We start from the raw sequence: 14,301 nt of genomic DNA, 5'->3' as shown, positions 1-14,301 counted from the left end.
AATCACAACTGTTCAGTCTGTTGACATGACCATTTCTGTACCAATAGATTGGTGCATCAAGATGAAAGCTTGCCTGATCTCACAATGATGAATTTGAATGCCAACACTGAACAGGAAGAGGAAAAGATGTTGCAAGATCAAGAAAAAATGTTGCAGGAAGAAAATGTAGTGGAAAGAAGAGAAAGTGAAAATGAAGTAGATGATAATGAAAAAAAGGAAGAAGAATTGGATGAAGAAGGTGAAAGTGAAGATGAGGATGAGGATGAATCGGACACAGAAGAAATATCAGGTAGATTTGTGGATGGATGATCAATTTTATTTTACTATTTGGATGATGAGCCTGGAATAAATGTAGATTTTTTCTGACAGCATTTTATATCTTATCAAATTTTCTTTAAAAAGAAATTAATAAAAATTATATAAGTACATAAAAATATAAAAAATATATTCAGTAATGAATTAATGCAGGTAATGAAGTGCATATTGGATTGGGATTGTATGATATTGGACTTGGAGTAAAACAATGTGGTAAATATTACAGAAGTTATAAAGTGCAGTACAACTACATTGTTAACAGTGACTGTGAATTAAAGAAGTGCTTTGCTTATTTGGGAGGTGTGTGTATAAGAGAGAGAAGAGAAGGAGAGGGAGAGATGTTGCATTGATTAGCTCTTCATTTTGTAGGGAATAAATGTTTTTGATGATAGAAGTGGCCTTTGAATCATGATGACATATAATGTCAAACAAAAATAAAAAAGTGTATCTGTTTTTACTAATCAAAGAATATTTGTCACTATGGCAGAGATTTTCTGATACCTTATCATAATATTTTGTACTGTTAATACTATAATAGTAAATTCATTAGTAAATATACGTTATTTTATTATTTCTATTTCATATACAAAATATAAGATAGGTTTGTCCCAAAAGTGCTTTTCCAAAAGGCAACTGGACTTTCTTGTTTTTTTCCTTGAAAATGTTTCAACGACTAGATGATTGCAAAGAATATAAATCCTTCCATTTCCTACCTTTCAGTTAGAACTGAAGAAGCTTTTTGGATGAAAAATGAAATATTTTCAACAAAAAACCCCAAGGAAGTCCAATTGCGTTTTAGAAAAGAACCTTTGAGACAGTCATGACCTAATGATTGAGAATCTCCAAAGACATAAGATAGATTTGTTATATTAGCTTGTGTTTTAGCTTTTTAAATTTTTTTAAACTTTTACTTTAAGATAAATATTGTCTTATTAATTGGTTAAGCATAAAAAATAAAATTTAAAAATAAAAAAACTTAATCTAATGCTTTTTTACTTTAAATACATATGTGTATGTGTTTATAACATTTTTATATGTATTTATTAAAAGTGTATTTCTAGCTGAAAATAACTTTTTTTTTCCACAGCAGTGGAAAAGTGTTTCACTGCGTTTTATTTGTCTTTTAGATTTAAGGAACAAATGGCATTTGGTAATTGACCGTCTAACTGTACTTTTCTTGAAGTTCCTGGAATGCTTTCATAAGCTTCAAGTTTTTGTATGGTGGCTTTTGGAACTACACATAATCAAAATTGTGTCATCATATATTATATGGGTAACAGTAAAAGAGGCAAGTATAAAATGGATAACCCACTTTCTCTTGCAGTATCAATATCACAGTAGAATATAAATCACTTTATCTCCTTGAATATATGAATCTGAGGTTTTGCATGACCCATGTGGTATTGACGTTTGCAGCTAATTTAAAGCTGCCAGCATAAAGGAGTACCCTTGAAAAATATGTAACTGAAAATGAATTTGCTTAGGCTTCCATAGTTTAACAATATATTTTGAGTTTGTAGGGCAATGTTGGAAGAAGGAATCTTTGCCTACCTTGCAAGAGTGGTTTTTTTAAAGTTTCTTATTTGGCGGAAATGGCAAAGATTTCGGCTTTCTTGAAAGACCAATCGCAAGAGAAGTATTTTTTGGTATGGAAAAAATGGATAGACTTTATACAATATAAGTTGGATATAAAAAAATATTATTTAGCTTTTCAATAACTTATATTTAAAACTTAAGATATTTCATAGATTTTATAGACTTTTTAGAATTTTTTTCTTTTTTCTTTTTTCTTTTTTTTTCTTCTTTTCTTTTTCTTTTTTTCTATTTTCTTGTATTTCCTTGTATTTTCGTCTTTTTATACATATATTATTGTTAACTATTTTATAATTTGTTTAATTAATGTACTTAGACTTATTTATGGTTTATATCTGTTTTAAGACTTTTTGAAATTTTTTTAATTAAGCCTGTATTCAGCTCTGGGAAGGTTGGGGGAGGGTAGGGGAGGGTTGGGGGGGTTCGGGGAAGGGATTTGTATTGTTTTGTAAAATCTAAAAATTTTCAATATATATATATATATATATATATATATATATATATATATATATATATATATATATATATATATAGAGAGAGAGAGAGAGAGAGAGAGAGAGAGAGAGAGAGAGAGTTTGAATTTTAAAACAAATGAACTTGTTTTTATTATAATTTATGCATTTCGTTTTTAAGCTTGAATCCTTCCTGGCTAACAAATATACAAAATATAATGTTTGTCCATAAAAGGAGTCCTTGTAAATTGTATCAGATCTCAAAATGTGAACGGTATCCATTATAAAACGTGTACTGTATAGTTTGAAGATTTGGTTGCACATTGAAAACAAAATTTTGTTTAGTAATCCATTCATTGAATTGTTTTAGTGTATCCCACATCTTTCTTTCCATTTGGTTGAGTTTAATTCCAAATAAAGCCAAGGAAATTAATCTTTCCATGTTTTCCATTATTTTTAGTAATAAATAAATACATGAGGTAGTATGGTAAAGAATTCTCCAGTTTGTCATCAAATCTATATGTTATCTTTTCTGTTTTGTCCTTGTAGGTTTCTCTCATTAACTATGTGTTTGTGATTGCCTGGGCTTTTGCTCTGCCATACTCTCAGTTCCGTCCATTGGCATCCGGTGTCTGCACAGTTTGGACCTGTGTGATTATTATCTGTAAAATGTTCTACCAGCTTGAATCTATTAATGTTGCATCATTTTCTATCAGTTGTCCAATGGTATATTTCATTTAGTTTTGTTTAATTAATTATAGATGCTTTAACTAAATATTTTTTTTTTAAACTGGAGTGACTTATGAATTAGAGAGATGGCAAAATGACTCAGAAGTTATCCTAGCAGTTTTCTCCAAAATCAGGAAATTATTCTGTAGTATACATCTTTTTTTTCCTAACCTTGTTGAGAAGGTAGTTAGTTTATTTTTTTTTTAAATAAGTAAATAGCTGGTAGGTATTTTTTTTTTTTTTTAAGAAAGGGATCTCAAATTTATTTTTCTTTTTGAATTTGCCTTGCACCACAATAGGGCAGAATTCTCTGCTGCATGATGTCCTTCAGAAAATACCGTACATTAATTCTATTAATGTGGAATGTGTCCACTATCTTCAGTTTTCTCGCATAATTTTGCCTTCTTAATTTGATTAGATCTTCATCCTGTCCTTAGCTTGTCAACTTGTGCTGCAAGATTCCTTCCATTTAAGCAGGATGTGAGGTTTGGGGGTACTTTGTGTGGGATAAAAAATGACAAAACTGGTACAGTTTTATATTTTTTTCATAGCAAGAATTTTTTTTAATCTTTATTCTTAATAGTAGGTCCCTGAAAGGGAATTTATAAAGTACTTTGTTAATGAGAAATTGTTGAATTATTTAGCTATAGATACAATACTAGCTTTATTATGACACAGACTGCCTAAAGAAATCAGAACTAACTTTGTTTTTATTATTTTAGCCTAATACTACTGAATATCAGGAAAGCCTGAATGAATCACTTCTCTACAAAAAACCCATTGATCCAACTGAGTGGGTTGGATTAAGAAAGTCCTATCCACTGCTTGTGTACTTGAGGGTAATTATAATCTGTTCTCTATTCAACATATTCAGTTCTTGTATTCTTCTAGTCGAGGTGAAATGAGAGCTCAATATTATATAATCCTTAGAAGTAGAGCTGTTCTCTTTGGAATCATTCCTCAAAGTTTATGAAGGTATGGGATGAAAAAGGAAATTACAATAATGAAGTGTAGTTCATTACAGCCCTGATGGCCTGGTTCATGAAATGAAAAAAGGGGTGGTCTATTTTAAGCATCTTTATCCATCCCTTAATTTTCAGTTCTTACAGCAAAATAACTTCTTTTTAAAATGTATTTGCACAGCATGTTTAAAGAAATAATACACTTAGAATTAACTGTAATTTCATCAATTGTTAATAAACAGTAAAACTGATAAAAGTAATTAAATTTAAATTGTAATAAACGAATTTTTAGAATTAGTTTATGTGAATAATTTATCTGTCTTTCTAATTATTAATAAGATAACATATCCATGATTCGTAAAGGATTTTTTTAAAAAACAGCTGCATCTTAGTTATATTTTGTTATTTCTGTGTCAGAACTAAGCCAGAGCTAGAGATGAATGGGCAATCATGGTTTCTTTCATGAAAATCTCACTACCTCATTCTGGTAAACTTTAGCATAATATTAGGTCACCCTTAGAGCAGCATAGCTTCCACCACAGGCTATTTTCTTCTGCTTCATCATCATCAATTGTGCTGCAAAAGTTGATTTGCTTGTCTGACTGTGATCCACTCCCCTATTTGTGACTTTGGGTGTCTTATAGATATTCGTATGCTGTAAAATAACCCATATATAACCACAAATGGGATTGGGCATTTTTACAATAAATGTGTTATCAATTAACATTTTGTTCCTACAATGCTCAACTAGTAGCATAGGAAAACAAATCAGCTCTTCAGCTTTATATAGAAAAGTCCTAAGGTTGGGAAAATGTTTAATAAATGAAGACCTAGATGTAGCAATTGTATACATTTTAAACCCATTATCTTTATAATTAATATAAACACATTAGAAAATTACTTAACTATTATGTCAAAATGCACATTGAGTGTAAGTAGTTACGAGTTCTGCTGTAAGTAGTAGAAGCAAAGTTTTTCTTGGATCTGAAGTATTTACACAGTTTTGTTCTCTTACAGAATAACCTGCTGATGCTGGCAATTCTGGCCTTTGAAGTTACTATTTACCGACACCAAGAATACTACCGATGTCATAATAATCTCACTGCCCCAGAAACCAAAACTATTTTTCATGATATTACCAGATTACATTTGGATGATGGCATAGTCAATTGTCTTAAGTATTTTATAAACTACTTCTTCTACAAATTTGGTTTGGAGGTAAATTTACACTAGTATGGTTAAAGCAGGACTGGTAGTCCTTATTTAGTGATCACAACTGGGACTGGCATTCAGTCACCAAGTGAAAAATCTGGCCAATAAGTTAAATGTATAATATATATTAAAACATACTGTCACCCACAATCAATCTAAAAAAAAGAAAATTTGAAATGTTTCAGTAGATGCTAGCATTCTTCCTAGGGAGAGAATTTCACAACTGAAGGGGAAGCTAGAAAATCATCTTGGAGGTTCTTGGGTGAGGCTTAGGATATTGTAATCTTGGTTTTGCAAATGTTTTTATAATATATCAAGATATTTGTGCCAAATACTTTTAACATTGTTTCCAATATCTCTTTACTTTTCAAGTAGACGTTTTACCCAGTTAATAGGGATAAGATAGTTAGTATTAATAAGGTGGCCTATAGGCAAAAGAAAAAAAATGATTTCTTTCAAACTGCTAAATAAAGTCTCATGGAGTTTCCAAGGATGAACCTAATGTTCTATTTATCATGGACCACTCCAGATGATATATACATTTTGTACCTTTGCTTTGTTATCACAGAGTTGTTTCCTCTTGTCTGTAAATGTAATTGGTCAGCGAATGGATTTCTATGCAATGATCCATGCCTTTGCTTTAATTGCTGTTTTGTATCGGCGGAGAAGAAAAGCTATTGCAGAAATATGGCCAAAGTACTGCTGTTTTCTGTCATGCATTATTACGTTCCAGTACTTCATATGTATTGGCATCCCACCTGCACCTTGTAAGGGTAAGTGTCCTTTTTGCCTCAAACCAGGGGTCTTCAGACTTGGCCCTTTTATGACTTGTGGACTTCAACTCCCAGAATTCCTCAGCCGGCATGCCTGACTGAGGAATTCTGGGTGTTGAAGTCCACAAGACATAAAAGGGCCAAGTTTGAAGATCCCTGCCTCAATTTTTTACTTCAATAATTACTGTATGTTAGTACCTGCTGAGAAGTAATAAAATAAGTACTTTTAATGGTTTGTTGTAAGCATTCTTGCCTCTATCATTACAGATTACCCATGGAGAAATCCAAATGCCAACTTCAACTCTAATATCATCAAATGGTTATACTTTCCAGATTTTATTGTTAAACCAAATCCAGTCTTTCTTGTGTGTAAGTAATTTTCATCCTTTAAACAAACTTATCATTTATTTCACTCCCAGAGGATATTGTAATACATTTCTAAAGTACATTTCTAGACACGCAACAGATACCAAGATGCTATTGCTAGATTGTAATTTTTTAGCTTTACCTATATACATGTAAGACTTAAAACCCATCATCAGTAAAAAGTTCTGCTCTTAAAAAAAACAGCACTGCTTCCTTTTCATCGTTGCAATAAAGAAGAAAAGATTACAGATATTTAACAACACCCGTATGGAACCTGAATTAAAAATTAAAACTGGAGAAACAATACACATCCTTTTTATCAGAAATAGGCAAAGTGGTGTCCTTTAGATGTTTTCAAGTACAGTTGTCATTATCCCTTATCAGTGGTTATACTGAGTGAAAATTGTGATGCAATACTAGCAATTTGGAAGGCATTAGACTGATCTCTCTAGTTTAACACTTTTCCTTTTGCTACCTGTGTGTGAAATTGCTTTGCCATCCAATTCTTGTATTTCTTATTTTAGTTTAAGGCAAGAATATTAATTCTGTATATGCCAATTTAGATTTGAAAAACAGTTGTCACAGAATATAATTCAGTCTCAGAGTTAACACAGTAGTCAAATAGTCCAAGATTGATATTCCTACAAATTTTCATGATACAGTAAATTGTTAGACAAAAGTGCAGTCACAGTACAGTCCAGCATTGAACACATCAAAAGTTTTGAATGAATAGTCAAAATTCAAAAGATAAAGTAGCAAAGGATCATCAGAGCCAGGAAAATGTAAAGTGGAAATATTTATGCTTTGTAGTCTCACAGCCTTCTAAATTTGTCTCAAACCTTGGACTTAACTGTAGAAACTAAGCTACTGAGGAGTAGCAACCTATTTTTAAGTAAGCCATTCTTCCAGAGAAAATTATTTTCTGAATATTGCTACTCATTCCTACCTCTTTGCTCTTTGTGTATCACAACATGGTTCTGCCCCCATACTGATGCTAGGCTTATACTGGGCCCTTAGTCTTCCTCTTTATATGAAAAACATGTGAGATGTCCATCACATCTATATTCAATTCAACACCTTCTTCCATCAGATGATTTCATGTTACTACTATGTGCATCCTTACAAAGGCAAACATTTGAAGATGAGAATAAGGCTGCGGTACGCATCATGGCTGGAGACAATGTAGAAATCTGCATGAACCTTGAAGCAGCTTCATTTAGTCAACACAATCCTGTTCCTGATTTTATTCATTGCCGGTAAGATCTGGATAATGACTATTAACATAGGCTTTTATTACTTTTTCCCAGAAATCAGATCCTCTTTGTGAGCTTTGAATTGGTAAGGTTCAGAATTGAATTTCTGCAACTTTATTGCAGTTGTCCTTCACACATGTTGTCTAATGTTGCTATTTTCTAAGGTGGGATAAGATTATCAAATAACAGAATTTTGTTCTTTATATAAGAATATATAAAATTGTAGGACAATCAGATATAAAGTATGTAATATATAAAATTGATCAATAAAAGAAGTATAAGATGTTACATAATGTCTATCTAATTGTCCTGCAAGTAGAACAAGCACCTGTAACAGAATAAATTCTCTTTTTCTCTTCAGCTCTTCTTTATCTTTAATATCTACTCCAAAGGTTTATAGTAGTTAGGAGCAGATTTCTGGCAGAGATAAAGATAGAGGAAGTCTTGTTGCATGATAAATTTATGTAGCATTGATTACATGCTATGTTCTTAAGTACATTAGATGGTCTCAAATCAAAAGAAATTGCAAGAGCTCAATTTTCTATAGTCAGCTCTCTGAATTTATCAGTTTGGTGATAAATTACATTACTACAAGTGTTACTATTTTACTTTTTGGCTCCAAAATAAAAGTTTATAGAAGTGAAAAAATTCACCTTTCTTCCATACTTTCAAAGAATCATTGCTTTTGCATGGAAAGAAGGAAGGAAATCATTGGCCACCTCAAAAAGACCTTTCCGTTTCTCTATTACAAATTCTAGAATTTACATACCAATGTTTTGATAAATTCCCTTAAATTTATCATAAATAAAATTACCCAAACATTATGAATGAAACAAATAAAAAAGTGAACAGTTGAAAACAAAGCTATCAGAACAATAATTACAATAGCTATCTAGAATTATAAAAATATAAATTAATTTTAAATTTGTTATTTTAGCATAAAGTATGAATGCTCCGAGTCATTTTCCTCTCAAAAGTAAGCAGCTTGCATGTTGCGGTTAAAACATAACCTCATCAAACATGCAGAGGGAAAGTGGACATTCTGTCAAATGTTCTGAATTTTATTCCTTATTTTCTCTGAGCAAACTAATAGCAAACAATTGCTGTGTCACAAAATTTGAGAAGCCCTGTGGTATTTAAATTACAGTGTTTTATGTGTGTGTGTGTATTCTTGCCAAATATAATCTCAATGCACTAATTAGTTTTTTTATTCATCAGTAATAGTGGAATCTGTTATAAATTCATTTACCACTTAGGAGCTCTCTGCATCCCAGAGTTTGAAAAACCCCTGTGTAATGGATAATATTTTCTTTTAAACACATAATCATGTCATCAATATGTATTATATGCTGAATACTTGTTAAGAAAAATTATTTCATTGTACATTAAAATGTATATGACCTGAATATAAATTTGATAACTCTCATTCCTACTTTGTTTTGTAACAGATCTTATCTAGACATGAGTAAAGTGGTTGTGTTCAGTTATCTCTTCTGGTTTGTTCTCACTATCATCTTTATAACGGGAACCACTCGGATCAGTATATTTTGTATGGGATACTTGGTAGCCTGTTTTTATTTTCTACTTTTTGGAGGAGATCTGTTACTAAAGCCAATCAGGAGCATCCTTCGATATTGGGATTGGCTGATTGCTTATAATGTGTTTGTGATTACAATGAAAAATATATTATCGGTAAGTATCTTCCTTTTTTGAAATTATTATTAAATGTTTCCGAAAATAAATGTATACTTGTTATTTTACTTATGTTAGTGCAAAGAGTCCCACCACCCTAGTTCATCTTTTTCTTGCTCTCTAGAAACCATTCAGCTCTTGACATCAAAGCGTTGTGGTTATAAATAACAGTGTTTTTCAACCTTAGCAACTTTAAGATGTATGAACATTGATTCCTATTCTGGGAGTTGATGTACACACATTGTAAAGTTGCCAGGGTCAAGAAACACTGATATACAGTATACAGTACTGAGGATAGGTGGCTGAATATTGAAAATATTTATTTCCATTCTTTCCTTGCCTTTGAGGCTTCTTCAATCTCCATTCAGTATTACTTGTTCCAGATTGCTTGGAGCTCTAAACAGAAACAATTAATGTTTATCATTGCAGCTTTAGCTGCAAGTTCCCTCTTTGTACTGAGATATCTACCATAGAGTTGATGGCCTTGATTGTATCTGATATGGTCACAAATTGAAATAAAAAATAAGGGGAATTTTGCAGTATTGATACTGGATTATTTATAAAGCAATTCTTGTTTTATTGTATTTATGACATTACAATGAAAGAAGTCAAAAGAGAATAACACTATTTAAAAAGTTATGGAAGAAAGTACTGCATTGAGCATATTCAGTTGAAGAGTAATAAACATTGAAGAAAAGAATAATTCAATTTCTCTTTTTTTATCTTTGTGTAAACAGTTATATCTAGTAGTATTAACAAGCTTTTATTTTATTATAATATTTATTTATTTGCTTGTCTAGTTAAAAATTATAGAAGAAATTACTGCAGTGAGTATATACAGTTTAGTTACAAACATTAAAGAAAAGAAAAATTCAATTTCTCTTTTTTGCATTTTTGTGTAGTATTAAAGTATTGACAGGCTTTTATTTTAATTTCTTTTGTCATATCAATTTCTATTTATTCCAGATAGGAGCATGCGGCTACATCAAGTCATTGATCAACAATAGCTGTTGGGTGATTCAAGCATTCAGTCTGGCTTGTACAGTTAAAGGTTATGACATTCGTAAGTATAGACCTATAAAGTTCTTTGTCTAATTCCATTAATGTCTTTCAGATACCCTTCATTTAAAAAACAATAAGCATACTTGTTTCTCCTCTGAAATTGAAAATTATTTTTATAATAAATAATAAAAATAAATTCAGATTGGTAAATAAATAGTTGGTGGAAAAAACATTTTTCACTGAGAATCTAGCACCATTTTTATACATTTTGTTCAAGATAGACAGAAGTGTTTTTTTTAAATTTTGAAGTACCGTATATGCCGGCGTATTAGGCGACCCAGCATATAAGACGACTCCCGTCTTTATAGCCGGGCCGCATTCCTAGAACGTCGTCTTATACGCCAGAAACTACCAGTATTTCCGGCGTATAAGACGACTTGGCGTATAAGACGACCCCCATCTTTGGCGCCGATTTCAGCGCTCGCGGAAGTCGTCTTATACGCCGGCATTTACGGTAATAGCATATATGAAGCACACTCTAACCAGATATTGTATCTGATAGTGTCATCATGCAGGTTGTATTTTGTTATTCATATAGACTTTAGACCTAATTACTACAAATGCTATTCTGCATTTTTAAAAATTATGTTTCCTTACTTTTCATGTCTTTCCTATTTAAAAACTGCTGATTAATTTCAGAGTTTGTATTCTTGCAGTTATTATAGTTAGCTTCTTGGCTTTTAATTATCACAGGAAAGCTTCTTGTGTTATAACCCTGTTGCGATTCATGTCACTTTGGTATAGAACGAAGAACCTATATATAAATGTAGCACAAAGACTACAACAATATAGAAGAAGAGAAATAAGGACCATCCCGTTGTGACATTTTCAATTCTTGGCCCTCTGAGATGTTCCCCTAAAGGAGATGGTCTTCTGCATTTATCTTCCAGTTGTTTCCCAGATTAGAATTTGAGTTGGGACACAGGAGAAATGTACATACAAGTAGAGTCACAAATAGATAATTCTTCTCCTGCCCTACCTGTGTGATGTTTAAATCTTGCAGACATGGATTGAAAGTTCCTAAACCTTTTTGTTCTCTTTGGTCAGATTAGAAAAAAATCTTGTAATATTTTGATGCTTTGATGCTTTGGATGTTTGTTTTTGTCAGCTTTGGATGACCCAGAGTGTAAATTGCCAAGCGGAGAGGCAGGAATAATCTGGGACAGCATTTGCTTTGCTTTTCTGTTGCTCCAAAGAAGAGTTTTCATGAGTTACTACTTCCTTCATGTTATTGCTGATATTAAAGCTTCACAGATTCTGGCATCCAGGTAAAGTTAAGCATTGTATTTTAATAACTGTATAGATCCATGCAGACATATGTTTTGATTAAATATTTTACAAACTATAAAAGTGAAATGAAATATATAATTTGTATAAATTAATCAAGGGAAGCTCTTATCACAGATCTGAAAATTCATATATTAGGAAAGTCAACCTTATGAATACATTTCAGAATATTTTCCTTATTCTCGCTGTTTCAGCAAATCTGTTGAATCAATTTCATGTTCCGTTTCCATCTTGGTGGCAAAATTGTGACTGTCATCCTATGTGTTTTTGTTGCATTGTTTTTATCAACAACAACAACAACAATAATAATACGTATTTATTTTTCAGAGGTGCTGAACTTTTCCAAGCCACAATTGTGAAAGCTGTAAAAGCAAGACTTGAGGAAGAGAAAAAATCAATGGATCAATTGAAGAGACAGTATGCTTTTCTTTTCCCTTAAAAATTCCTTTCTGGACGCTGGCACATAACACTACCACATTAATCAAAACAAAAGTATTTAATCATTAACTTATCATTGATGCTGTAGAAGGCAGTGAGAACCTTTGGAATTTTGAGAGCAGCTCATGAATATTATAGTTCCATCAAATAAGACATAGCTAATAACAAAATAAGTGAAAGTCAAGTAACATCTAGTGGTGATTACAACCCTATATAATGTACATATTAGTCCAGCACAAACATCTGTAACTTGGTTAAGCCATACTTCAGAAGACAATTTACAATGCTGAGTGTAAGTGTATATCAGCTCACATACCTATGAGTACTGAGATTCTGTTGACCCCCCCCCCCAAAAAAAAGATGATGGGGAAACACAAGTGGAGATATTACAGTTCTTCTGCAATTTATAATTTAGAAAAAAAATCAGGCATTCTCATTCAGTGTTATATACAACTTTGTATAATTTCTTTCTATGCAAATGTTTATTCTGATATAAGCAGTAATGTCATTTGATAATATATTAAAAATATCATATAATAGTTTTACATTTTTGTCCTCTTTGGGTCCACAAAGATAATGATTTAATTCTGAGAGTGCAAATTCTCTTTTGACAGGATGGATCATATCAAAGCCAGACAACAGAAGTATAAAAAGGGTAAAGAAAGGGTGATGAGCATGAGTCAAGAAGCCTCAGATGAGCAAGCAATTCAAAAGGTTGCTGAAGAAGAAGAAGATGATGATGATGGTACTATTCCTTCACTATATCCGACGTTGGTATTTATTGTTTGGACCTTAGTATTATTAACATAAATATATATAGGAAAGTACAGTGCCTCATCCAGACATTTGTTGGGGGGGGGATTCACAATCTGCTCCTCTGCATATTTATTTGGGAATAAATCCTACTTTCTTCTATAATATCCCTTTCTTGCCCTTCCTTTTCACTGCAGTGGAAGAATAACATTTGGTTATCTACAAAAATATGTTATCCCTTTCTCTGAAGAATGGGTTGGGGTTGGAATGCTAAAATATAACGTAAAATTGTAGAATATAACAGATCTTTTAAGGGTTGATATATAGAACACAGTTCATATTGGAATTTGAACTGGTTTTCTGTATGATACCTAAACAATTTCAGAATAGCAAACACATTTTTTTATCTTAAGAGATTTTTTTTTATTTGAAACAAAAATTGAGTCAAGAAATGTATTTTATGAATGCAAATAAATACTTTGGGTTTCAGTTGTTTTAGTTTTTATATGATGGATTTTAATTTGCTGCAACTTAGTTTTAATTTATAATAAATAAGCATTTTAACAACTCCTTAAAGATAGAGAAATTTGAAGGCAAATTCTATTTTATTTCTATATCAGATTAGCCAGGTTCTATGAATAGAGTAATTATAATAATAGTAAGCAAATACTTTTTGTGTTTTGTTTCTTGAAAGCATTAGAATTGGGTCTGCTCTTGCACAGATTGCAAAAAATGGAAAAAAATATAAGGCATAATATGTTTTTCACTTTGTAAAATTAATGCTTGGACATATTTCATTTTAGGAGAAGCAGACAAAGAAAAAACCAAGGGCAAAAAAAAGCAGTGGTGGCGGCCTTGGGTTGATCATGCTTCCAGTAGGTTTCTCAATCATCTTTAAAGTACATGAATTTAGCCCTTATATCCTTGACCAGAATGGAGGCATTCCCAAGACTTATTTGTTTTATGCATGGTTTTATACTTGTGACTTGGTAGTCATATGGACTCAAAAGATTTGACAGAGAAAAATCATGTTTCTTTTAGGCAACCATATCTTGATGCAAGTTCCAGTTAGCTCCTTAAGCAAATATTCACTATGTGGAAGAAAAATACAGTAAATATTTTGCAACTATTTCTGCTGTAGCAAAAATACCGATGCAATTGTTTAACAAATATTCCAGATTTTTATTTATGTCAAGTCACAAGTAAACTGTACCTATGCATATATATATATATATTTGTACATATATTTATATTTCTAAAGGGCATGATGAAAATTTATAGAGACCTATCCTATTTTCAGAAGACCCAGCTGTTGTTTTACTTTTCAGAAAAATAAATCATTACAAGTAATGTGTTTTGAATCTGTAGCTTTTCCAAAAGGACCAGGGTATGGTCTCTGTTAATCCTCATTAGT

General features: G+C 31.7%; 1 protein-coding gene across 2 annotated transcripts in view; it reads left to right on the top strand.

Annotated features, from left to right (window-relative positions):
- PIEZO2 (piezo type mechanosensitive ion channel component 2) overlaps positions 1-14,301 on the top strand; it is a 202,460-nt gene that overhangs the window by 153,041 nt on the left and 35,118 nt on the right. For both annotated transcript variants that reach the window (XM_039339226.1, XM_039339225.1), the window contains 14 exons: positions 48-289; positions 1,443-1,603; positions 2,910-3,086; positions 3,812-3,928; positions 5,069-5,269; positions 5,832-6,036; positions 6,304-6,405; positions 7,493-7,658; positions 9,104-9,347; positions 10,314-10,410; positions 11,518-11,677; positions 12,024-12,113; positions 12,749-12,879; positions 13,691-13,762. In XM_039339226.1, the coding sequence (XP_039195160.1) occupies positions 48-289; positions 1,443-1,603; positions 2,910-3,086; positions 3,812-3,928; positions 5,069-5,269; positions 5,832-6,036; positions 6,304-6,405; positions 7,493-7,658; positions 9,104-9,347; positions 10,314-10,410; positions 11,518-11,677; positions 12,024-12,113; positions 12,749-12,879; positions 13,691-13,762 (2,165 nt within the window). The remainder of the gene's footprint in view (positions 1-47; positions 290-1,442; positions 1,604-2,909; positions 3,087-3,811; positions 3,929-5,068; positions 5,270-5,831; positions 6,037-6,303; positions 6,406-7,492; positions 7,659-9,103; positions 9,348-10,313; positions 10,411-11,517; positions 11,678-12,023; positions 12,114-12,748; positions 12,880-13,690; positions 13,763-14,301) is intronic.

The sequence above is a fragment of the Crotalus tigris genome, unplaced genomic scaffold (assembly GCF_016545835.1).
Source record: "Crotalus tigris isolate CLP2741 ecotype Arizona unplaced genomic scaffold, ASM1654583v1 scf7180000017731.4096049, whole genome shotgun sequence".
Lineage (NCBI taxonomy): Eukaryota > Metazoa > Chordata > Lepidosauria > Squamata > Viperidae > Crotalus > Crotalus tigris.
This window is presented reverse-complemented; position numbering and strand designations above follow the sequence as displayed.